A 25,852-nucleotide genomic window follows, 5' to 3' on the forward strand; every position below is an offset into this window, starting at 1 on the left:
TACCTGGGCTGGTCTCTAACCTGTTATTATAGACCTGGTCTCAGACACTATACTACCTGGGCTGGTCTCTAACCTGTTATTATAGACCTGGTCTCAGACACTATACTACCTGGGCTGGTCTCTAACCTGTTATTATAGACATGGTCTCAGACACTATACTACCTGGGCTGGTCTCTAACCTGTTATTATAGACATGGTCCCTCAGACACTATACTACCTGGGCTGGTCTCTAACCTGTTATTATAGACATGGTCTCAGACACTATACTACCTGGGCTGGTCTCTAACCTGTTATTATAGACCTGGTCTCAGACACTATACTACCTGGGCTGGTCTCTAACCTGTTATTATAGACCTGGTCTCAGACACTATACTACCTGGGCTGGTCTCTAACCTGTTATTATAGACCTGGTCCCTCAGACACTATACTACCTGGGCTGGTCTCTAACCTGTTATTATAGACCTGGTCTCTCAGACACTATACTACCTGGGCTGGTCTCTAACCTGTTATTATAGACATGGTCTCAGACACTATACTACCTGTGCTGGTCTCTAACCTGTTATTATAGACATGGTCTCAGACACTATACTACCTGGGCTGGTCTCTAACCTGTTATTATAGACATGGTCTCAGACACTATACTACCTGGGCTGGTCTCTAACCTGTTATTATAGACCTGGTCTCAGACACTATACTACCTGGGCTGGTCTCTAACCTGTTATTACAGACCTGGTCTCAGACACTATACTACCTGGGCTGGTCTCTAACCTGTTATTATAGACATGGTCTCTCAGACACTATACTACCTGGGCTGGTCTCTAACCTGTTATTATAGACATGGTCTCAGACACTATACTACCTGGGCTGGTCTCTAACCTGTTATTATAGACATGGTCCCTCAGACACTATACTACCTGGGCTGGTCTCTAACCTGTTATTATAGACATGGTCCCTCAGACACTATACTACCTGGGCTGGTCTCTAACCTGTTATTATAGACCTGGTCCCTCAGACACTATACTACCTGGGCTGGTCTCTAACCTGTTATTATAGACCTGGTTTCTCAGACACTACACTACCTGGGCTGGTCTCTAACCTGTTATTATAGACATGGTCTCAGACACTATACTACCTGGGCTGGTCTCTAACCTGTTATTATAGACCTGGTCCCTCAGACACTATACTACCTGGGCTGGTCTCTAACCTGTTATTATAGACCTGGTCTCTCAGACACTATACTACCTGGGCTGGTCTCTAACCTGTTATTATAGACCTGGTCTCTCAGACACTATACTACCTGGGCTGGTCTCTAACCTGTTATTATAGACCTGGTCTCAGACACTATACTACCTGGGCTGGTCTCTAACCTGTTATTATAGACATGGTCTCAGACACTATACTACCTGGGCTGGTCTCTAACCTGTTATTATAGACATGGTCTCAGGCACTATACTACCTGGGCTGGTCTCTAACCTGTTATTATAGACATGGTCTCAGACACTATACTACCTGGGCTGGTTCTCTAACCTGTTATTATAGACCTGGTCTCTCAGACACTATACTACCTGGGCTGGTCTCTAACCTGTTATTATAGACCTGGTCTCTCAGACACTATACTACCTGGGCTGGTCTCTAACCTGTTATTATAGACCTGGTCCCTCAGACACTATACTACCTGGGCTGGTCTCTAACCTGTTATTATAGACCTGGTCTCAGACACTATACTACCTGGGCTGGTCTCTAACCTGTTATTATAGACCTGGTCTCTCAGACACTATACTACCTGGGCTGGTCTCTAACCTGTTATTATAGACCTGGTCTCAGACACTATACTACCTGGGCTGGTCTCTAACCTGTTATTATAGACCTGGTCTCAGACACTACACTACCTGGGCTGGTCTCTAACCTGTTATTATAGACCTGGTCTCAGACACTATACTACCTGGGCTGGTCTCTAACCTGTTATTATAGACCTGGTCTCAGACACTATACTACCTGGGCTGGTCTCTAACCTGTTATTATAGACATGGTCTCAGACACTATACTACCTGGGCTGGTCTCTAACCTGTTATTATAGACATGGTCCCTCAGACACTATACTACCTGGGCTGGTCTCTAACCTGTTATTATAGACATGGTCTCAGACACTATACTACCTGGGCTGGTCTCTAACCTGTTATTATAGACCTGGTCTCAGACACTATACTACCTGGGCTGGTCTCTAACCTGTTATTATAGACCTGGTCTCAGACACTATACTACCTGGGCTGGTCTCTAACCTGTTATTATAGACCTGGTCCCTCAGACACTATACTACCTGGGCTGGTCTCTAACCTGTTATTATAGACCTGGTCTCTCAGACACTATACTACCTGGGCTGGTCTCTAACCTGTTATTATAGACATGGTCTCAGACACTATACTACCTGTGCTGGTCTCTAACCTGTTATTATAGACATGGTCTCAGACACTATACTACCTGGGCTGGTCTCTAACCTGTTTTTATAGACATGGTCTCAGACACTATACTACCTGGGCTGGTCTCTAACCTGTTATTATAGACCTGGTCTCAGACACTATACTACCTGGGCTGGTCTCTAACCTGTTATTATAGACCTGGTCCCTCAGACACTATACTACCTGGGCTGGTCTCTAACCTGTTATTACAGACCTGGTCTCAGACACTATACTACCTGGGCTGGTCTCTAACCTGTTATTATAGACATGGTCTCTCAGACACTATACTACCTGGGCTGGTCTCTAACCTGTTATTATAGACATGGTCTCAGACACTATACTACCTGGGCTGGTCTCTAACCTGTTATTATAGACATGGTCCCTCAGACACTATACTACCTGGGCTGGTCTCTAACCTGTTATTATAGACATGGTCCCTCAGACACTATACTACCTGGGCTGGTCTCTAACCTGTTATTATAGACCTGGTCCCTCAGACACTATACTACCTGGGCTGGTCTCTAACCTGTTATTATAGACCTGGTCTCAGACACTATACTACCTGGGCTGGTCTCTAACCTGTTATTATAGACCTGGTCCCTCAGACACTATACTACCTGGGCTGGTCTCTAACCTGTTATTATAGACCTGGTCTCTCAGACACTATACTACCTGGGCTGGTCTCTAACCTGTTATTATAGACCTGGTCTCTCAGACACTATACTACCTGGGCTGGTCTCTAACCTGTTATTATAGACCTGGTCTCAGACACTATACTACCTGGGCTGGTCTCTAACCTGTTATTATAGACATGGTCTCAGACACTATACTACCTGGGCTGGTCTCTAACCTGTTATTATAGACATGGTCTCAGGCACTATACTACCTGGGCTGGTCTCTAACCTGTTATTATAGACATGGTCTCAGACACTATACTACCTGGGCTGGTTCTCTAACCTGTTATTATAGACCTGGTCTCTCAGACACTATACTACCTGGGCTGGTCTCTAACCTGTTATTATAGACCTGGTCTCTCAGACACTATACTACCTGGGCTGGTCTCTAACCTGTTATTATAGACCTGGTCCCTCAGACACTATACTACCTGGGCTGGTCTCTAACCTGTTATTATAGACCTGGTCTCAGACACTATACTACCTGGGCTGGTCTCTAACCTGTTATTATAGACCTGGTCTCTCAGACACTATACTACCTGGGCTGGTCTCTAACCTGTTATTATAGACCTGGTCTCAGACACTATACTACCTGGGCTGGTCTCTAACCTGTTATTATAGACCTGGTCTCAGACACTACACTACCTGGGCTGGTCTCTAACCTGTTATTATAGACCTGGTCTCAGACACTATACTACCTGGGCTGGTCTCTAACCTGTTATTATAGACCTGGTCTCAGACACTATACTACCTGGGCTGGTCTCTAACCTGTTATTATAGACATGGTCTCAGACACTATACTACCTGGGCTGGTCTCTAACCTGTTATTATAGACATGGTCCCTCAGACACTATACTACCTGGGCTGGTCTCTAACCTGTTATTATAGACATGGTCTCAGACACTATACTACCTGGGCTGGTCTCTAACCTGTTATTATAGACCTGGTCTCAGACACTATACTACCTGGGCTGGTCTCTAACCTGTTATTATAGACCTGGTCTCAGACACTATACTACCTGGGCTGGTCTCTAACCTGTTATTATAGACCTGGTCCCTCAGACACTATACTACCTGGGCTGGTCTCTAACCTGTTATTATAGACCTGGTCTCTCAGACACTATACTACCTGGGCTGGTCTCTAACCTGTTATTATAGACATGGTCTCAGACACTATACTACCTGTGCTGGTCTCTAACCTGTTATTATAGACATGGTCTCAGACACTATACTACCTGGGCTGGTCTCTAACCTGTTATTATAGACATGGTCTCAGACACTATACTACCTGGGCTGGTCTCTAACCTGTTATTATAGACCTGGTCTCAGACACTATACTACCTGGGCTGGTCTCTAACCTGTTATTATAGACCTGGTCCCTCAGACACTATACTACCTGGGCTGGTCTCTAACCTGTTATTACAGACCTGGTCTCAGACACTATACTACCTGGGCTGGTCTCTAACCTGTTATTATAGACATGGTCTCTCAGACACTATACTACCTGGGCTGGTCTCTAACCTGTTATTATAGACATGGTCTCAGACACTATACTACCTGGGCTGGTCTCTAACCTGTTATTATAGACATGGTCCCTCAGACACTATACTACCTGGGCTGGTCTCTAACCTGTTATTATAGACATGGTCCCTCAGACACTATACTACCTGGGCTGGTCTCTAACCTGTTATTATAGACCTGGTCCCTCAGACACTATACTACCTGGGCTGGTCTCTAACCTGTTATTATAGACCTGGTTTCTCAGACACTACACTACCTGGGCTGGTCTCTAACCTGTTATTATAGACATGGTCTCAGACACTATACTACCTGGGCTGGTCTCTAACCTGTTATTATAGACCTGGTCCCTCAGACACTATACTACCTGGGCTGGTCTCTAACCTGTTATTATAGACCTGGTCTCTCAGACACTATACTACCTGGGCTGGTCTCTAACCTGTTATTATAGACCTGGTCTCTCAGACACTATACTACCTGGGCTGGTCTCTAACCTGTTATTATAGACCTGGTCTCAGACACTATACTACCTGGGCTGGTCTCTAACCTGTTATTATAGACATGGTCTCAGACACTATACTACCTGGGCTGGTCTCTAACCTGTTATTATAGACATGGTCTCAGGCACTATACTACCTGGGCTGGTCTCTAACCTGTTATTATAGACATGGTCTCAGACACTATACTACCTGGGCTGGTTCTCTAACCTGTTATTATAGACCTGGTCTCTCAGACACTATACTACCTGGGCTGGTCTCTAACCTGTTATTATAGACCTGGTCTCTCAGACACTATACTACCTGGGCTGGTCTCTAACCTGTTATTATAGACCTGGTCCCTCAGACACTATACTACCTGGGCTGGTCTCTAACCTGTTATTATAGACCTGGTCTCAGACACTATACTACCTGGGCTGGTCTCTAACCTGTTATTATAGACCTGGTCTCTCAGACACTATACTACCTGGGCTGGTCTCTAACCTGTTATTATAGACCTGGTCTCAGACACTATACTACCTGGGCTGGTCTCTAACCTGTTATTATAGACCTGGTCTCAGACACTACACTACCTGGGCTGGTCTCTAACCTGTTATTATAGACCTGGTCTCAGACACTATACTACCTGGGCTGGTCTCTAACCTGTTATTATAGACCTGGTCTCAGACACTATACTACCTGGGCTGGTCTCTAACCTGTTATTATAGACATGGTCTCAGACACTATACTACCTGGGCTGGTCTCTAACCTGTTATTATAGACATGGTCCCTCAGACACTATACTACCTGGGCTGGTCTCTAACCTGTTATTATAGACATGGTCTCAGACACTATACTACCTGGGCTGGTCTCTAACCTGTTATTATAGACCTGGTCTCAGACACTATACTACCTGGGCTGGTCTCTAACCTGTTATTATAGACCTGGTCTCAGACACTATACTACCTGGGCTGGTCTCTAACCTGTTATTATAGACCTGGTCCCTCAGACACTATACTACCTGGGCTGGTCTCTAACCTGTTATTATAGACCTGGTCTCTCAGACACTATACTACCTGGGCTGGTCTCTAACCTGTTATTATAGACATGGTCTCAGACACTATACTACCTGTGCTGGTCTCTAACCTGTTATTATAGACATGGTCTCAGACACTATACTACCTGGGCTGGTCTCTAACCTGTTATTATAGACATGGTCTCAGACACTCTACTACCTGGGCTGGTCTCTAACCTGTTATTATAGACCTGGTCTCAGACACTATACTACCTGGGCTGGTCTCTAACCTGTTATTATAGACCTGGTCTCAGACACTATACTACCTGGGCTGGTCTCTAACCTGTTATTATAGACATGGTCTCTCAGACACTATACTACCTGGGCTGGTCTCTAACCTGTTATTATAGACATGGTCTCAGACACTATACTACCTGGGCTGGTCTCTAACCTGTTATTATAGACATGGTCCCTCAGACACTATACTACCTGGGCTGGTCTCTAACCTGTTATTATAGACATGGTCCCTCAGACACTATACTACCTGGGCTGGTCTCTAACCTGTTATTATAGACCTGGTCCCTCAGACACTATACTACCTGGGCTGGTCTCTAACCTGTTATTATAGACCTGGTTTCTCAGACACTACACTACCTGGGCTGGTCTCTAACCTGTTATTATAGACATGGTCTCAGACACTATACTACCTGGGCTGGTCTCTAACCTGTTATTATAGACCTGGTCCCTCAGACACTATACTACCTGGGCTGGTCTCTAACCTGTTATTATAGACCTGGTCTCTCAGACACTATACTACCTGGGCTGGTCTCTAACCTGTTATTATAGACCTGGTCTCTCAGGCACTATACTACCTGGGCTGGTGTCTCAAATATAACCCTATTCCCTATGTAGGGCTAGTGCACTACTTTAGACCAGGGCCCATTGGGGTAGTGCACTACTGTAGACCCGGGCCCATAGGGGTAGGGCACTTCTTTAGACCAGGGCCCATAGGGAATAGTGTAATATTTGGAACACAGACACAAATCATGGATTGGCTGAATCAGCTTGTTGCTTTTGTTTTGAATTGAATCAGCTGTCTGTAGCCTGATGTTGGTTCTGATTGGCTGCCTGGTTTGTCTGTCTGTCTCCAGAGCCAACGGGAGTGCGGGAGCTGGTGGTGTATCCTCTGAGCCCGACTGCAGTCATCCTGTCGTGGCAGAGACCGTACCACGTGGCGTTCAGGAAGTACGTCCTGCAGACATTCTTCTTCAACCCTGTCACGCTGGCCTCCGAGTGGACCACGTACTACGAGATCGCTGCTACCGCCTCAGTCATCGCATCCGTGGTAACTAGTCCCGCCCTGACCCTGACCCAGCCAATCACCTGCCGCAGGGCCTTAGCCAATCGCCTATCTGCCTGTAGCAGGGTTGTAGCCAGACTGTTTTGTGGTGGTACTTTATGCTAGATGACGTGTGTCACTAGGCTCACCCCTCCTCTAGCTCTCTCTTCTCTCATCTCTCTCCCTCCCTACTCCAGAGAGATAGATCTGTTGCTGGTCTGGTACTGTGGTTGTCCCCTGTTTTAACAGATCTCTCCCTCCCTATTCCAGAGAGAGACAGATCTGTTGCTGGTCTTGTACTGTGGTTGTCCCCTGTTTTAACAGATCTCTCCCCTCTCTCCCTCCCTACTCCAGAGAGATAGATCTGTTGCTGGTCTGGTACTGTGGTTGTCCCCTGTTTTAACAGATCTCTCCCTCCCTATTCCAGAGAGAGACAGATCTGTTGCTGGTCTTGTACTGTGGTTGTCCCCTGTTTTAACAGATCTCTCCCCTCTCTCCCTCCCTACTCCAGAGAGATAGATCTGTTGCTGGTCTGGTACTGTGGTTGTCCCCTGTTTTAACAGATCTCTCCCTCCCTATTCCAGAGAGAGACAGATCTGTTGCTGGTCTTGTACTGTGGTTGTCCCCTGTTTTAACAGATCTCTCCCCTCTCTCCCTCCCTACTCCAGAGAGACACAGATCTGTTGCTGGTCTGGTACTGTGGTTGTCCCCTGTTTTAACAGATCTCTCCTTCCCTACTCCAGAGAGATAGATCTGTTGCTGGTCTGGTACTGTGGTTGTCTCCTGTTTTAACAGATCTCTCCCTCCCTATTCCAGAGAGAGACAGATCTGTTGCTGGTCTTGTACTGTGGTTGTCCCCTGTTTTAACAGATCTCTCCCCTCTCTCCCTCCCTACTCCAGAGAGATAGATCTGTTGCTGGTCTGGTACTGTGGTTGTCTCCTGTTTTAACAGATCTCTCCCTCCCTACTCCAGAGAGTGAATGATTAGTTTCTCTGTCTCTCCTCCTCTCCCCTCCTCCTCTCCCTCTCTCCTCCTCTTCATCTCTCCTCCTCTCCCTCCTCCAGAGAGTGACAGATCTGTTGCCGGCCTGGTACTACAACTTCCGTGTTACCATGGTGACGTGGGGCGATCCCCCTCTCAGCTGCTGTGACAGCTCTACTGTTAGCTTTGTTACAGGTATCACATACAACACACACACACACAATGGCACCACACACACCCCATAGCACCACACACACCCCATAGCACCACACACACCCCATAGCACCACACACACCCCAGAGCACCACACACACCCCATAGCACCACACACCCCATAGCACCACACACCCCATAGCACCACACACCCCATAGCACCACACACCCCATAGCACCACACACCCCATAGCACCACAAACCCCATAGCACCACACACACTATGGCACCACACACCCCATGGCACCACACACCCCATAGCACCACACACACTATGGCACCACACACCCCATAGCACCACACACACACCCCATAGCACCACACACACTATGGCACCACACACCCCATAGCACCACACACACACCCCATAGCACCACACACCCCATAGCACCACACACCCCATAGCACCACACACACACCCCATAGCACCACACACCCCATGGCACCACACACCCCATGGCACCACACACCCCATGGCACCACACACCCCATAGCACCACACACACCATGGCACCACACACCCCATGGCACCACACACCCCATGGCACCACACACCCCATGGCACCACACACCCCATGGCACCACACACCCCATGGCACCACACACCCCATGGCACCACACACCCCATAGCACCACACACACCCCATAGCACCACACACACCCCATGGCACCACACACACCCCATGGCACCACACACACCCCATAGCACCACACACCCCCCATGGCACCACACACCCCATGGCACCACACACCCCATAGCACCACACACACCCCATAGCACCACACACACCCCATGGCACCACACACACCCCATAGCACCACACACACCCCATAGCACCACACACCCCATAGCACCACACACCCCATAGCACCACACACCCCATCCCATGGCACCACACACCCCATAGCACCACACACACCCCATAGCACCACACACCCCATAGCACCACACACACCCCATAGCACCACACACACCATAGCACCACACACCCCATCCCATGGCACCACACACCCCATAGCACCACACACCCCATAGCACCACACACACCATAGCACCACACACCCCATCCCATGGCACCACACACCCCATAGCACCACACACACCCCATAGCACCACACACCCCATAGCACCACACACCCCATAGCACCACACACACCCCATAGCACCACACACACCCCATAGCACCACACACACCCCATAGCACCACACACACCCCATAGCACCACACACACCCCATAGCACCACACACCCCATAGCACCACACACACCCCATAGCACCACACACACCCCATAGCACCACACACACCCCATAGCACCACACACACACCCCATAGCACCACACACACACCCCATAGCACCACACCCCATAGCACCACACACCCCATCCCATGGCACCACACACCCCATAGCACCACACACACCCCATAGCACCACACACCCCATAGCACCACCCACCACATAGCACTACACACCCCATAGCACCACACCACATAGCACCACACACATCCTCATGTCCTCCTGCTCTGCTCCAGCTCCTGAGGCCCCCCACATCTCGTCAGTAGACTACAACCATGGGACTCTGTACGTCCGCTGGACCTACGGGGAGCTCTTCATAGACATGTCCCACAGCAGGATGCTACACTGGCAGGTCACAGCTCATGGCAAGAAGGGATCCAAGAGGACTTACTCCACTGATGTGAGTCACTGACACCTCCAGACCTCCACACCTCCCCACCTCCACACCCCCAGACCTCCAGACCTCCACACCTCCAGACCTCCACACCTCCAGACCTCCACATCTCCAGACCTCCACACCTCCATACCTCCACACCACACCTCGCGACCTCCACCCCCAGACCTCCACACCCCCAGACCTCCAGACCTCCACACCTCCAGACCTCCACACCTCCAGACCTCCACACCTCCAGACCTCCACACCACACCTCGCGACCTCCACCCCCAGACCTCCACACCCCCAGACCTCCACACCCCCAGACCTCCACTCCTCCAGACCTCCACACCTCCAGACCTCCACACCACACCTCGCGACCTCCACCCCCAGACCTCCACACCCCCAGACCTCCACACCCCCAGACCTCCACTCCTCCAGACCTCCACACCTCCAGACCTCCACACCTCCCCACCTCCATACCTCCACACCTCCATACCCCCAGACCTCCACATCTCCAGACCACCACACATCCACACCTCCAGACCTCCACACCTCCAGACCTCCACACCTCCCCACCTCCACACCTCCCCACCTCCATACCTCCACACCTCCATACCCCCAGACCTCCACACCTCCAGACTTCCACACCTCCAGACCACCACACCTCCATACCACCACACCTCCACACCTCCAGACCACCACACCTCCAGACCTCCACACCTCCAGACCACCACACATCCAGACCTCCAGACCACCACACCTCCATACCTCCAGACCACCACACCTCCATACCTCCACACCTCCACACCTCCATACCTCCACACATCCATACTTCCATACTTCCAAACCTCCATACCACCACACCTCCAAACCTCCACACCTCCAGACCTCCAGACCTCCAGATCTCCACACCCCCAGACCTCCACACCTCCATACCTCCAGACCTCCATACCTCCAGACCTCCATACCTCCAGACCTCCATACCTCCATACCTCCAGACCTCCACATCTTCACACCCCCAGACCTTCTTAATAGAGTTGCAAACATTTATAAAAACCTGTTTTTGCTTTGTCATTATGGGGTATTGTGTGTAGATTGATGAGGATTTTGTAATTTTTTAAAATCCATTTTAGAATAAGGCTGTAACATTACAAAATGTGGAAAAGTCAAGGGGTCTGAATACTTTCCCGATGCCCTGTAGTTAGGGGTAGTTACTAGGCAGCAGGATAGATTAAACAGTAGCAGCAACGTATGTGATGAGTCAATGCAGATAGTTAAATAGTTAACCAAGCTATCAGGACTAACTATTTATCCCTCTTATAGCTTGGGGAGTAGAAGCTGTTCAGTGTCCTGTTGGTTCCAGACTTGTTGCATCGCTACCGCTTGCCATGTGGTAGCAGAGAGAACAGTCTATGACTTGGGTGGCTGGAGTCTTTGACAATTTCTAGGGCCTTCCTCTGACACCGCCTGGTGTAGAGTTCCTGGAAGGCAGGGAGCTCGGCCCGGGGATGTGTTGGGCTGTACACAATACTTTCTGTATCACCTTGCGGTCGGATGCCGAGCGATACCAGGCAGTGATGTGTTGGGCTGTACACAATACTCTCTGTATCACCTTGCGGTCGGATGCTGAGCGATACCAGGCGGTGATGTGTTGGGCTGTACACAATACTCTCTGTATCACCTTGCGGTCGGATGCCGAGCGATACCAGGCAGTGATGTGTTGGGCTGTACACAATACTCTCTGTATCACCTTGCGGTCGGATGCTGAGCGATACCAGGCGGTGATGTGTTGGGCTGTACACAATACTCTCTGTATCACCTTGCGGTCGGATGCCGAGCGATACCAGGCAGTGATGTGTTGGGCTGTACACAATACTCTCTGTATCACCTTGCGGTCGGATGCTGAGCGATACCAGGCGGTGATGTGTTGGGCTGTACACAATACTCTCTGTATCACCTTGCGGTCGGATGCCGAGCGATACCAGGCGGTGATGTGTTGGGCTGTACACAATACTCTCTGTATCACCTTGCGGTCGGATGCCGAGCGATACCAGGCGGTGATGTGTTGGGCTGTACACAATACTCTCTGTATCACCTTGAGGTCGGATGCCGAGCGATACCAGGCGGTGATGTGTTGGGCTGTACACAATACTCTCTGTATCACCTTGCGGTCGGATGCCGAGCGATACCAGGCGGTGATGCAGCCAGTCTGGCCCTGACAGTGTGTTATCCCTGGTCCCCCTGCAGGTCACCGTAATGTGATGGGTGGGTGTAGTGTTGCCCTGACAGTGTGTTATCCCTGTTCTCCCTGCAGGTCAACGTAATGTGATGGGTGTGTGTAGTGTTGCCCTGACAGTGTTTTATCCCTGGTCCCCCTGCAGGTCACCGTAATGTGATGGGTGTGTGTAGTGTTGCCCTGACAGTGTGTTATCCCTGGTCCCCCTGCAGGTCACCCGTAATGTGATGGGTGCCAGTCTGGCCCTGACAGTGTGTTGTCCCCCTGCAGGTCACCCGTAATGTGATGGGTGTGTGTAGTGTTGCCCTGACAGTGTGTTATCCCTGTTCCCCCTGCAGGTCACCGTAATGTGATGGGTGTGTGTAGTGTTGCCCTGACAGTGTGTTATCCCTGTTCCCCCTGCAGGTCACCGTAATGTGATGGGTGTGTGTAGTGTTGCCCTGACAGTGTGTTATCCCTGGTCCCCCTGCAGGTCACCGTAATGTGATGGGTGTGTGTAGTGTTGCCCTGACAGTGTGTTATCCCTGTTCCCCCTGCAGGTCACCGTAATGTGATGGGTGTGTGTAGTGTTGCCCTGACAGTGTGTTATCCCTGGTCCCCCTGCAGGTCACCGTAATGTGATGGGTGTGTGTAGTGTTGCCCTGACAGTGTGTTATCCCTGTTCTCCCTGCAGGTCACCCGTAATGTGATGGGTGCCAGTCTGGCCCTGACAGTGTGTTGTCCCCCTGCAGGTCAACGTAATGTGATGGGTGTGTGTAGTGTTGCCCTGACAGTGTGTTATCCCTGTTCCCCCTGCAGGTCACCGTAATGTGATGGGTGTGTGTAGTGTTGCCCTGACAGTGTGTTATCCCTGTTCTCCCTGCAGGTCACCGTAATGTGATGGGTGCCAGTCTGGCCCTGACAGTGTTTTATCCCTGGTCCCCCTGCAGGTCACCGTAATGTGATGGGTGTGTGTAGTGTTGCCCTGACAGTGTGTTATCCCTGTTCCCCCTGCAGGTCACCGTAATGTGATGGGTGTGTGTAGTGTTGCCCTGACAGTGTGTTATCCCTGTTCTCCCTGCAGGTCACCCGTAATGTGATGGGTGCCAGTCTGGCCCTGACAGTGTGTTGTCCCCCTGCAGGTCAACGTAATGTGATGGGTGTGTGTAGTGTTGCCCTGACAGTGTGTTATCCCTGTTCCCCCTGCAGGTCACCGTAATGTGATGGGTGTGTGTAGTGTTGCCCTGACAGTGTGTTATCCCTGTTCCCCCTGCAGGTCACCGTAATGTGATGGGTGTGTGTAGTGTTGCCCTGACAGTGTGTTATCCCTGGTCCCCCTGCAGGTCACCGTAATGTGATGGGTGTGTGTAGTGTTGCCCTGACACTGTGTTATCCCTGTTCTCCCTGCAGGTCACCCGTAATGTGATGGGTGCCAGTCTGGCCCTGCCTCCAGGAGACATTTACAACCTGACTGTATCAGCCTGTACTGAAGGCAAACGCAACTCCTCTGTCCCCAGCATCATTAAACTGGGTACGCACACACACACACACACACACACACACACACACACACACACACCAGGGGGTCTCTGGGACATCTTGTCTCAAAGCAGCAACTGAAGGTTGTAGAGAAACAGAGGGAGAATGACTTTAAAGAGAGATGTTTGTAGCCAGAGAAGAGGATTGGAGAAGGAGCCTGGTTAACCCAATCCAGCTCAACATGTCATCACTTCTCACTTTGACATCGGTGTTCAATGTGTTGACCAAATGGAGCCAAACGGACAAACTATCAGCTCCTCTGAGAAGCCACTACAGTCGTGGCCAAACGTTTTGAGAATGACACAAATATTAATTTTCACAAAGTCGGCTGCCTCAGTTTGTATGATGATAATTTGCATATACTCCAGAATGTCATGAAGAGTGATCAGAGGAATTGCAATTAAGTGCAAATCCCCCCCAAAAAACATTTCCACTGCATTTCAGCCCTGTCACAAAAGGACCAGCTGACATCCTCTCAGTGATTCTCTCTTAACACAGGTGTGAGTGTTGACGAGGACAAGGCTGGAGATCACTTTGTCATGCTGATTGAGTTCAAATAACAGACTGGAAACTTCAAAAGGAGGGTGGTGCTTGGAATCATTGTTCTTCCTCTGTCAACCATGGTTACCTGCAAGGAAACACGTGCCATCATCATTGCTTTGCACAACAAGGGCTTCACAGGCAAGGATATTGCTGCCAGTAAGATTGTTAAATGAACCATTTATCGGATCATCAAGAACTTTAAGGAGAGCGGTTCAATTGTTGTGAAGAAGGCTTCAGGGCGCCCTAGAAAGTCCAGCAAGCGCCAGGACCGTCTCCTAAAGTTGATTCAGCTGCGGGATCGGTGCACCACCAGTACAGAGCTTGCTCAGGAATGGCAGCAGGCAGGTGTGAGTGCATCTGCACGCACAGTGAAGCGAAGACTTTTGGAGGATGGCCTGGTGTCAAGAAGGGCAGCAAAGAAGCCACTTCTCTCCTGGAAAAACTTCAGGGACAGACTGATTTTAATTTTACCTTTATTTAACCAGGCAAGTCAGTTAAGAACAAATTCAAAATTATTTTCAATGACGGCCTGGGAACAGTGGGTTAACTGCCTGTTCAGGGGCAGAAAGATTTGTACCTTGTCAGCTCGGGGGTTTGAACTCGCAACCCAACCTTCCGGTTACTAGTCCAACGCTCTAACCACTAACCACTAGGCTATCCGGCCTGCTGAGGACTGGGGTAAAGTCATTTTCTCTGATGAATCCGCTTTCCGATTGTTTGGGGCATCCGGAAATAAAGCTTGTCTGGAGAAGACAAGGTGAGCGCTACCATCAGTCCTGTGTCAGCAAAGCATCCTGAGACCATTCATGTGTGGGGTTGCTTCTCAGCCAAGGGAGTGGGCTCACTCACAATGTTGCCTAAGAACACAGCCATGAATAAAGAATGGTACCAACACACCTTCTGAGAGCAACTTCTCCCAACCATCCAGGAACAGTTTGATGAACAATGCCTTTTCCAGCACGATGGAGCACCTTGCCATAAGGCAAAAGTGATAACTAAGTGGCTCGGGGAACAAAACATCGATATTTTGGGTCCATGGCCAGGAAACTCCACAGACCTTAATCCCATTGAGAACTTGTGGTCAATCCTCAAGAGGCGGGTGGACAAACAAAACCCCACAAATTCTGACAAACTCCAAACAGTGATTATGCAAGAATGGGCTGCCATCAGTCAGGATGTGGCCCAGAAGTTAATTGACAGCATGCCAGGGCGGAGTGCAGAGGTCTTGAAAAAGAAGGGTCAACACTGCAAATATTGACTCTTTGCATCAACTTCATGTAATTGTCAATTAAAGCCTTTGACACTTATGAAATGCTTGTAATTATACTTCAGTATCCATAGTAACATCTGACAAAAATATCTAAAGACACTGAGGCAGCAAACTTCATGAAAATTAATATTTGTGTCATTCTCAAAACTTTTGGCCACGACTGTATACTGGATGTTTGATGTCACAATAGCAGCTTATAACAGCACCAATTGAGGAAGTGAACCTGGGGTTGTGACACAGCCTTCGTTTCCACATCCCTCAGTATTTCGGTCTAACTAGTACACAAGACAGTCTGGGACGACCACAGAGCTACAGTCTACCTGTGTCTGTGGACTAGAGGATAACAGTAGACAAGACAGTCCTACCGGTGTCTGTGGACTAGAGGATAACAGTAGACAAGACAGTCTGGGACGACCACAGAGCTACAGTCTACCTGTGTCTGTGGACTCGAGGATAACAGTAGACAAGACAGTCCTACCTGTGTCTGTGGACTAGAGGATAACAGTAGACAAGACAGTCCTACCTGTGTCTGTGGACTAGAGGATAACAGTAGACAAGACAGTCTGGGACGACCACAGAGCTACAGTCTACCTGTGTCTGTGGACTCGAGGATAACAGTAGACAAGACAGTCCTACCTGTGTCTGTGGACTAGAGGATAACAGTAGACAAGACAGTCCTACCTGTCTCTGTGGACTAGAGGATAACAGTAGACAAGACAGTCCTACCTGTCTCTGTGGACTAGAGGATACCAGTAGACAAGACAGTCCTACCTGTCTCTGTGGACTTAGAGGATAACAGTAGACAAGAGAGTCTGGGACGACCACAGAGCTACAGTCTACCTGTGTCTGTGGACTAGAGGATAACAGTAGACAAGACAGTCCTACATGTGTCTGTGGAGGTTGACCCAGGCGTTTCTCCTGTTGTGTTTGTGACAGAGCCAGCCCCTCCGCGGTCCCTGTACGCGGTGAACGCCACCCACTCCTCAGTGACCCTGCTCTGGAGCGGGGAGGGAGTTGTTGACTTCTACCAGGTGCTCTGTAAACCCACCAACACCATCAACAAGGACCTCAAGGTAAGAGATGCTCTGTCATCTGTGATGGTACCCTGTTCCCTATGTCCTGTAGTACACTGCTGTCATCTGTAATGATACCCTGTTCCCTATGTCCTGTAGTACACTGTTGTCATCTGTAATGATACCCTGTTCCCTATGTCCTGTAGTACACTGCCAGACTGTAATGGTACCCTGTTCCCTATGTCCTGTAGTACACTGCTGTCATCTGTGATGGTACCCTGTTCCCTATGTCCTGTAGTACACTGCCAGACTGTAATGGTACCCTGTTCCCTATGTCCTGTAGTACACTGCCAGACTGTAAGGATACCCTGTTCCCTATGTCCTGTAGTACACTGCTGTCATCTGTAATGATACCCTGTTCCCTATGTCCTGTAGTCCACTGCCAGACTGTAATGGTACCCTGTTCCCTATGTCCTGTAGTACACTGCTGTCATCTGTAATGATACCCTGTTCCCTATGTCCTGTAGTCCACTGCCAGACTGTAATGATACCCTGTTCCCTATGTCCTGTAGTACACTGTTGTCATCTGTAATGATACCCTGTTCCCTATGTCCTGTAGTACACTGCCAGACTGTAATGGTACCCTGTTCCCTATGTCCTGTAGTACACTGCTGTCATCTGTAATGGTACCCTGTTCCCTATGTCCTGTAGTACACTGCCAGACTGTAATGATACCCTGTTCCCTATGTCCTGTAGTACACTGCCAGACTGTAATGGTACCCTGTTCTCTATGTCCTGTAGTACACTGCCAGACTGTAATGATACCCTGTTCCCTATGTCCTGTAGTACACTGCTGTCATCTGTAATGGTACCCTGTTCTCTATGTCCTGTAGTACACTGCCAGACTGTAATGATACCCTGTTCCCTATGTCCTGTAGTACACTGCCAGACTGTAATGGTACCCTGTTCCCTATGTCCTGTAGTACACTGCTGTCATCTGTAATGGTACCCTGTTCCCTATGTCCTGTAGTACACTGCTGTCATCTGTAATGGTACCCTGTTCTCTATGTCCTGTAGTACACTGCCAGACTGTAATGATACCCTGTTCCCTATGTCCTGTAGTACACTGCTGTCATCTGTAATGGTACCCTGTTCCCTATGTCCTGTAGTACACTGCCAGACTGTAATGATACCCTGTTCCCTATGTCCTGTAGTACACTGCTGTCATCTGTAATGATACCCTGTTCTCTATGTCCTGTAGTACACTGCTGTCATCTGTAATGGTACCCTGTTCTCTATGTCCTGTAGTACACTGCCAGACTGTAATGGTACCCTGTTCCCTATGTCCTGTAGTACACTGCTGTCATCTGTAATGGTACCCTGTTCCCTATGTCCTGTAGTACACTGCCAGACTGTATTGATACCCTGTTCCCTATGTCCTGTAGTACACTGCTGTCATCTGTAATGGTACCCTGTTCTCTATGTCCTGTAGTACACTGCTGTCATCTGTAATGATACCCTGTTCTCTATGTCCTGTAGTACACTGCTGTCATCTGTAATGGTACCCTGTTCCCTATGTCCTGTAGTACACTGCCAGACTGTAATGGTACCCTGTTCCCTATGTCCTGTAGTACACTGCTGTCATCTGTAATGGTACCCTGTTCCCTATGTCCTGTAGTACACTGCCAGACTGTATTGATACCCTGTTCCCTATGTCCTGTAGTACACTGCTGTCATCTGTAATGGTACCCTGTTCTCTATGTCCTGTAGTACACTGCTGTCATCTGTAATGATACCCTGTTCCCTATGTCCTGTAGTACACTGCCAGACTGTAATGATACCCTGTTCCCTATGTCCTGTAGTACACTGCCAGACTGTAATGGTACCCTGTTCTCTATGTCCTGTAGTACACTGCTGTCATCTGTAATGATACCCTGTTCCCTATGTCCTGTAGTACACTGCCAGACTGTAATGGTACCCTGTTCCCTATGTCCTGTAGTACACTGCCAGACTGTAATGATACCCTGTTCCCTATGTCCTGTAGTACACTGCTGTCATCTGTAATGGTACCCTGTTCCCTATGTCCTGTAGTACACTGCTGTCATCTGTAATGATACCCTGTTCCCTATGTCCTGTAGTACACTGCCAGACTGTAATGATACCCTGTTCCCTATGTCCTGTAGTACACTGCCAGACTGTAATGGTACCCTGTTCCCTATGTCCTGTAGTACACTGCCAGACTGTAATGATACCCTGTTCTCTATGTCCTGTAGTACACTGCTGTCATCTGTAATGGTACCCTGTTCCCTATGTCCTGTAGTACACTGCCAGACTGTAATGGTACCCTGTTCCCTATGTCCTGTAGTACACTGCTGTCATCTGTAATGGTACCCTGTTCTCTATGTCCTGTAGTACACTGCTGTCATCTGTAATGGTACCCTGTTCCCTATGTCCTGTAGTACACTGCTGTCATCTGTAATGGTACCCTGTTCCCTATGTCCTGTAGTACACTGCCAGACTGTAATGATACCCTGTTCCCTATGTCCTGTAGTACACTGCTGTCATCTGTGATGGTACCCTGTTCCCTATGTCCTGTAGTACACTGCCAGACTGTAATGATACCATGTTCCCTATGTCCTGTAGTACACTGCCAGACTGTAATGGTACCCTGTTCCCTATGTCCTGTAGTACACTGCTGTCATCTGTAATGGTACCCTGTTCTCTATGTCCTGTAGTACACTGCCAGACTGTATTGATACCCTGTTCCCTATGTCCTGTAGTACACTGCTGTCATCTGTAATGGTACCCTGTTCCCTATGTCCTGTAGTACACTGCTGTCATCTGTAATGATACCCTGTTCCCTATGTCCTGTAGTACACTGCCAGACTGTAATGGTACCCTGTTCCCTATGTCCTGTAGTACACTGCTGTCATCTGTAATGATACCCTGTTCCCTATGTCCTGTAGTACACTGCCAGACTGTAATGGTACCCTGTTCCCTATGTCCTATAGTACACTGCCAGACTGTAATGATACCCTGTTCCCTATGTCCTGTAGTACACTGCTGTCATCTGTGATGGTACCCTGTTCTCTATGTCCTGTAGTACACTGCTGTCATCTGTAATGATACCCTGTTCCCTATGTCCTGTAGTACACTGCTGTCATCTGTAATGATACCCTGTTCTCTATGTCCTGTAGTACACTGCTGTCATCTGTAATGATACCCTGTTCCCTATGTCCTGTAGTACACTGCTGTCATCTGTAATGATACCCTGTTCCCTATGTCCTGTAGTACACTGCCAGACTGTAATGATACCCTGTTCCCTATGTCCTGTAGTACACTGCCAGACTGTAATGATACCCTGTTCTCTATGTCCTGTAGTACACTGCTGTCATCTGTAATGATACCCTGTTCCCTATGTCCTGTAGTACACTGCTGTCATCTGTAATGGTACCCTGTTCTCTATGTCCTGTAGTACACTGCCAGACTGTAATGATACCCTGATCCCTATGTCCTGTAGTACACTGCCAGACTGTAATGATACCCTGTTCCCTATGTCCTGTAGTACACTGCTGTCATCTGTAATGGTACCCTGTTCCCTATGTCCTGTAGTACACTGCCAGACTGTAATGATACCCTGTTCCCTATGTCCTGTAGTACACTGCCAGACTGTAATGATACCCTGTTCTCTATGTCCTGTAGTACACTGCAGTCATCTGTAATGGTACCCTGTTCTCTATGTCTTGTAGTACACTGCTGTCATCTGTAATGATACCCTGTTCCCTATGTCCTGTAGTACACTGCCAGACTGTAATGATACCCTGTTCCCTATGTCCTGTAGTACACTGCTGTCATCTGTAATGGTACCCTGTTCCCTATGTCCTGTAGTACACTGCCAGACTGTAATGATACCCTGTTCTCTATGTCCTGTAGTACACTGCAGTCATCTGTAATGATACCCTGTTCCCTATGTCCTGTAGTACACTGCCAGACTATAATGGTACCCTGTTCCCTATGTCCTGTAGTACACTGCCAGACTGTATTGATACCCTGTTCCCTATGTCCTGTAGTACACTGCTGTCATCTGTAATGGTACCCTGTTCTCTATGTCCTGTAGTACACTGCCAGACTGTAATGGTACCCTGTTCCCTATGTCCTGTAGTACACTGCCAGACTGTAATGATACCCTGTTCTCTATGTCCTGTAGTACACTGCCAGACTGTAATGATACCCTGTTCTCTATGTCCTGTAGTACACTGCCAGACTGTAATGGTACCCTGTTCTCTATGCCCTGTAGTACACTGCTGTCATCTGTAATGGTACCCTGTTCTCTATGTCCTGTAGTACACTGCTGTCATCTGTAATGATACCCTGTTCTCTATATCCTGTAGTACACTGCCAGACTGTAATGGTACCCTGTTCTCTATGCCCTGTAGTACACTGCCAGACTGTAATGGTACCCTGTTCTCTATCTCCTGTAGTACACTGCAGTCATCTGTAATGATACCCTGTTCCCTATGTCCTGTAGTACACTGCCAGACTGTAATGGTACCCTGTTCCCTATGTCCTGTAGTACACTGCCAGACTGTAATGATACCCTGTTCTCTATGTCCTGTAGTACACTGCCAGACTGTAATGATACCCTGTTCCCTATGTCCTGTAGTACACTGCCAGACTGTAATGGTACCCTGTTCCCTATGTCCTGTAGTACACTGCTAGACTGTAATGATACCCTGTTCCCTATGTCCTGTAGTACACTGCCAGACTGTAATGATACCCTGTTCCCTATGTCCTGTAGTACACTGCTAGACTGTAATGATACCCTGTTCCCTATGTCCTGTAGTACACTGCCAGACTGTAATGGTACCCTGTTCCCTATGTCCTGTAGTACACTGCTGTCATCTGTAATGATACCCTGTTCCCTATGTCCTGTAGTACACTGCTGTCATCTGTAATGGTACCCTGTTCCCTATGTCCTGTAGTACACTGCTGTCATCTGTAATGATACCCTGTTCCCTATGTCCTGTAGTACACTGCTGTCATCTGTAATGGTACCCTGTTCCCTATGTCCTGTAGTACACTGCCAGACTGTAATGATACCCTGTTCCCTATGTCCTGTAGTACACTGCTGTCATCTGTAATGGTACCCTGTTCCCTATGTCCTGTAGTACACTGCCAGACTGTAATGATACCCTGTTCCCTATGTCCTGTAGTACACTGCTGTCATCTGTAATGATACCCTGTTCCCTATGTCCTGTAGTACACTGCTGTCATCTGTAATGGTACCCTGTTCCCTATGTCCTGTAGTACACTGCCAGACTGTAATGATACCCTGTTCCCTATGTCCTGTAGTACATTGCCAGTCTGTAATGGTACCCTGTTCCCTATGTCCTGTAGTACACTGCCAGACTGTAATGGTACCCTGTTCTCTATGTCCTGTAGTACACTGCCAGACTGTATTGATACCCTGTTCCCTATGTCCTGTAGTACACTGCCAGACTGTAATGATACCCTGTTCCCTATGTCCTGTAGTACACTGCTGTCATCTGTAATGGTACCCTGTTCCCTATGTCCTGTAGTACACTGCCAGACTGTATTGATACCCTGTTCCCTATGTCCTGTAGTACACTGCCAGACTGTAATGATACCCTGTTCCCTATGTCCTGTAGTACACTGCTGTCATCTGTAATGGTACCCTGTTCCCTATGTCCTGTAGTACACTGCTGTCATCTGTAATGATACCCTGTTCCCTATGTCCTGTAGTACACTGCCAGACTGTAATGGTACCCTGTTCCCTATGTCCTGTAGTACACTGCTGTCATCTGTAATGGTACCCTGTTCCCTATGTCCTGTAGTACACTGCCAGACTGTAATGATACCCTGTTCCCTATGTCCTGTAGTACACTGCCAGCCTGTAATGGTACCCTGTTCCCTATGTCCTGTAGTACACTGCCAGACTGTAATGGTACCCTGCTTCCTATGTCCTGTAGTACACTGCTGTCATCTGTAATGATACCCTGTTCCCTATGTCCTGTAGTACACTGCCAGACTGTAATGGTACCCTGTTCCCTATGTCCTGTAGTACACTGCTGTCATCTGTAATGGTACCCTGTTCCCTATGTCCTGTAGTACACTGCTGTCATCTCTTATGATACCCTGTTCTCTATGTCCTGTAGTACACTGCCAGACTGTAATGGTACCCTGTTCCCTATGTCCTGTAGTACACTGCTGTCATCTGTAATGATACCCTGTTCCCTATGTCCTATAGTACACTGCTGTCATCTCTTATGGTACCCTGTTCCCTATGTCCTGTAGTACACTGCCAGACTGTAATGGTACCCTGTTCCCTATGTCCTGTAGTACACTGCTGTCATCTGTAATGGTACCCTGTTCCCTATGTCCTGTAGTACATTGCTGTCATCTGTAATGATACCCTGTTCCCTATGTCCTGTAGTACACTGCCAGACTGTAATGATACCCTGTTCCCTATGTCCTGTAGTACACTGCCAGACTGTAATGGTACCCTGTTCCCTATGTCCTGTAGTACACTGCCAGACTGTAATGGTACCCTGTTCCCTATGTCCTGTAGTACACTGCCAGACTGTAATGATACCCTGTTCCCTATGTCCTATAGTACACTGCTGTCATCTGTAATGATACCCTGTTCCCTATGTCCTGTAGTACACTGCCAGACTGTAATGGTACCCTGTTCCCTATGTCCTGTAGTACACTGCTGTCATCTGTAATGGTACCCTGTACCCTATGTCCTGTAGTACACTGCCAGACTGTAATGGTACCCTGTTCCCTATGTCCTGTAGTACACTGCCAGACTGTATTGATACCCTGTTCCCTATGTCCTGTAGTACACTGCCAGACTGTAATGATACCCTGTTCTCTATGTCCTGTAGTACACTGCCAGACTGTAATGGTACCCTGTTCCCTATGTCCTGTAGTACACTGCCAGACTGTAATGGTACCCTGTTCCCTATGTCCTGTAGTACACTGCTGTCATCTGTAATGGTACCCTGTTCCCTATGTCCTGTAGTACACTGCTAGACTGTAATGATACCCTGTTCCCTATGTCCTGTAGTACACTGCTGTCATCTGTAATGATACCCTGTTCCCTATGTCCTGTAGTACACTGCTGTCATCTGTAATGATACCCTGTTCCCTATGTCCTGTAGTACACTGCTGTCATCTGTAATGATACCCTGTTCCCTATGTCCTGTAGTACACTGCCAGACTGTAATGGTACCCTGTTCCCTATGTCCTGTAGTACACTGCCAGACTGTAATGGTACCCTGTTCCCTATGTCCTGTAGTACACTGCTGTCATCTGTAATGATACCCTGTTCCCTATGTCCTGTAGTCCACTGCCAGACTGTAATGATACCCTGTTCCCTATGTCCTGTAGTACACTGCTGTCATCTGTAATGGTACCCTGTTCCCTATGTCCTGTAGTACACTGCTGTCATCTGTAATGATACCCTGTTCCCTATGTCCTGTAGTACACTGCTGTCATCTGTAATGGTACCCTGTTCCCTATGTCCTGTAGTACACTGCCAGACTGTAATGATACCCTGTTCCCTATGTCCTGTAGTACACTGCCAGACTGTAATGATACCCTGTTCCCTATGTCCTGTAGTACACTGCTGTCATCTGTAATGGTACCCTGTTCCCTATGTCCTGTAGTACACTGCCAGACTGTAATGGTACCCTGTTCCCTATGTCCTGTAGTACACTGCCAGACTGTAATGATACCCTGTTCCCTATGTCCTGTAGTACACTGCCAGACTGTAATGGTACCCTGTTCCCTATGTCCTGTAGTACACTGCTGTCATCTGTAATGATACCCTGTTCCCTATGTCCTATAGTACACTGCTGTCATCTGTAATGGTACCCTGTTCCCTATGTCCTGTAGTACACTGCTGTCATCTGTAATGGTACCCTGTTCCCTATGTCCTGTAGTACACTGCTGTCATCTGTAATGGTACCCTGTTCCCTATGTCCTGTAGTACACTGCCAGACTGTAATGATACCCTGTTCCCTATGTCCTGTAGTACACTGCTAGACTGTAATGATACCCTGTTCCCTATGTCCTGTAGTACACTGCTGTCATCTGTAATGATACCCTGTTCCCTATGTCCTGTAGTACACTGCTGTCATCTGTAATGGTACCCTGTTCCCTATGTCCTGTAGTACACTGCTGTCATCTGTAATGGTACCCTGTTCCCTATGTCCTGTAGTACACTGCTGTCATCTGTAATGATACCCTGTTCTCTATGTCCTGTAGTACACTGCTGTCATCTGTAATGATACCCTGTTCTCTATGTCCTGTAGTACACTGCCAGACTGTAATGATACCCTGTTCCCTATGTCCTGTAGTACACTGCTGTCATCTGTAATGGTACCCTGTTCCCTATGTCCTGTAGTACACTGCTGTCATCTGTAATGGTACCCTGTTCCCTATGTCCTGTAGTACACTGCCAGACTGTAATGATACCCTGTTCCCTATGTCCTGTAGTACACTGCCAGACTGTAATGATACCCTGTTCCCTATGTCCTGTAGTACACTGCTGTCATCTATAATGATACCCTGTTCCCTATGTCCTGTAGTACACTGCTGTCATCTGTAATGATACCCTGTTCTCTATGTCCTGTAGTACACTGCCAGACTGTAATGGTACCCTGTTCCCTATGTCCTGTAGTACACTGCTGTCATCTGTGATGGTACCCTGTTCCCTATGTCCTGTAGTACACTGCTGTCATCTGTAATGGTACCCTGTTCCCTATGTCCTGTAGTACACTGCCAGACTGTAATGATACCCTGTTCCCTATGTCCTGTAGTACACTGCTGTCATCTATAATGATACCCTGTTCTCTATGTCCTGTAGTACACTGCCAGACTGTAATGGTACCCTGTTCCCT

The 25,852-nt window shown here is 48.4% G+C and overlaps 1 protein-coding gene across 1 annotated transcript in view; it reads left to right on the forward strand.

Annotated features, from left to right (window-relative positions):
- The window catches only part of LOC135536213 (receptor-type tyrosine-protein phosphatase O-like), a 139,475-nt gene that overhangs the window by 59,391 nt on the left and 54,232 nt on the right, over positions 1–25,852 (forward strand). Inside the window, exons 10-14 of the mRNA XM_064962588.1 lie at positions 7,290–7,483; positions 8,543–8,654; positions 10,206–10,369; positions 13,971–14,091; positions 16,849–16,985. Of these exons, the coding sequence (XP_064818660.1) occupies positions 7,290–7,483; positions 8,543–8,654; positions 10,206–10,369; positions 13,971–14,091; positions 16,849–16,985 (728 nt within the window). The remainder of the gene's footprint in view (positions 1–7,289; positions 7,484–8,542; positions 8,655–10,205; positions 10,370–13,970; positions 14,092–16,848; positions 16,986–25,852) is intronic.

This window comes from Oncorhynchus masou, unplaced genomic scaffold (assembly GCF_036934945.1).
Source record: "Oncorhynchus masou masou isolate Uvic2021 unplaced genomic scaffold, UVic_Omas_1.1 unplaced_scaffold_575, whole genome shotgun sequence".
In the NCBI taxonomy this organism is placed as follows: domain Eukaryota; kingdom Metazoa; phylum Chordata; class Actinopteri; order Salmoniformes; family Salmonidae; genus Oncorhynchus; species Oncorhynchus masou.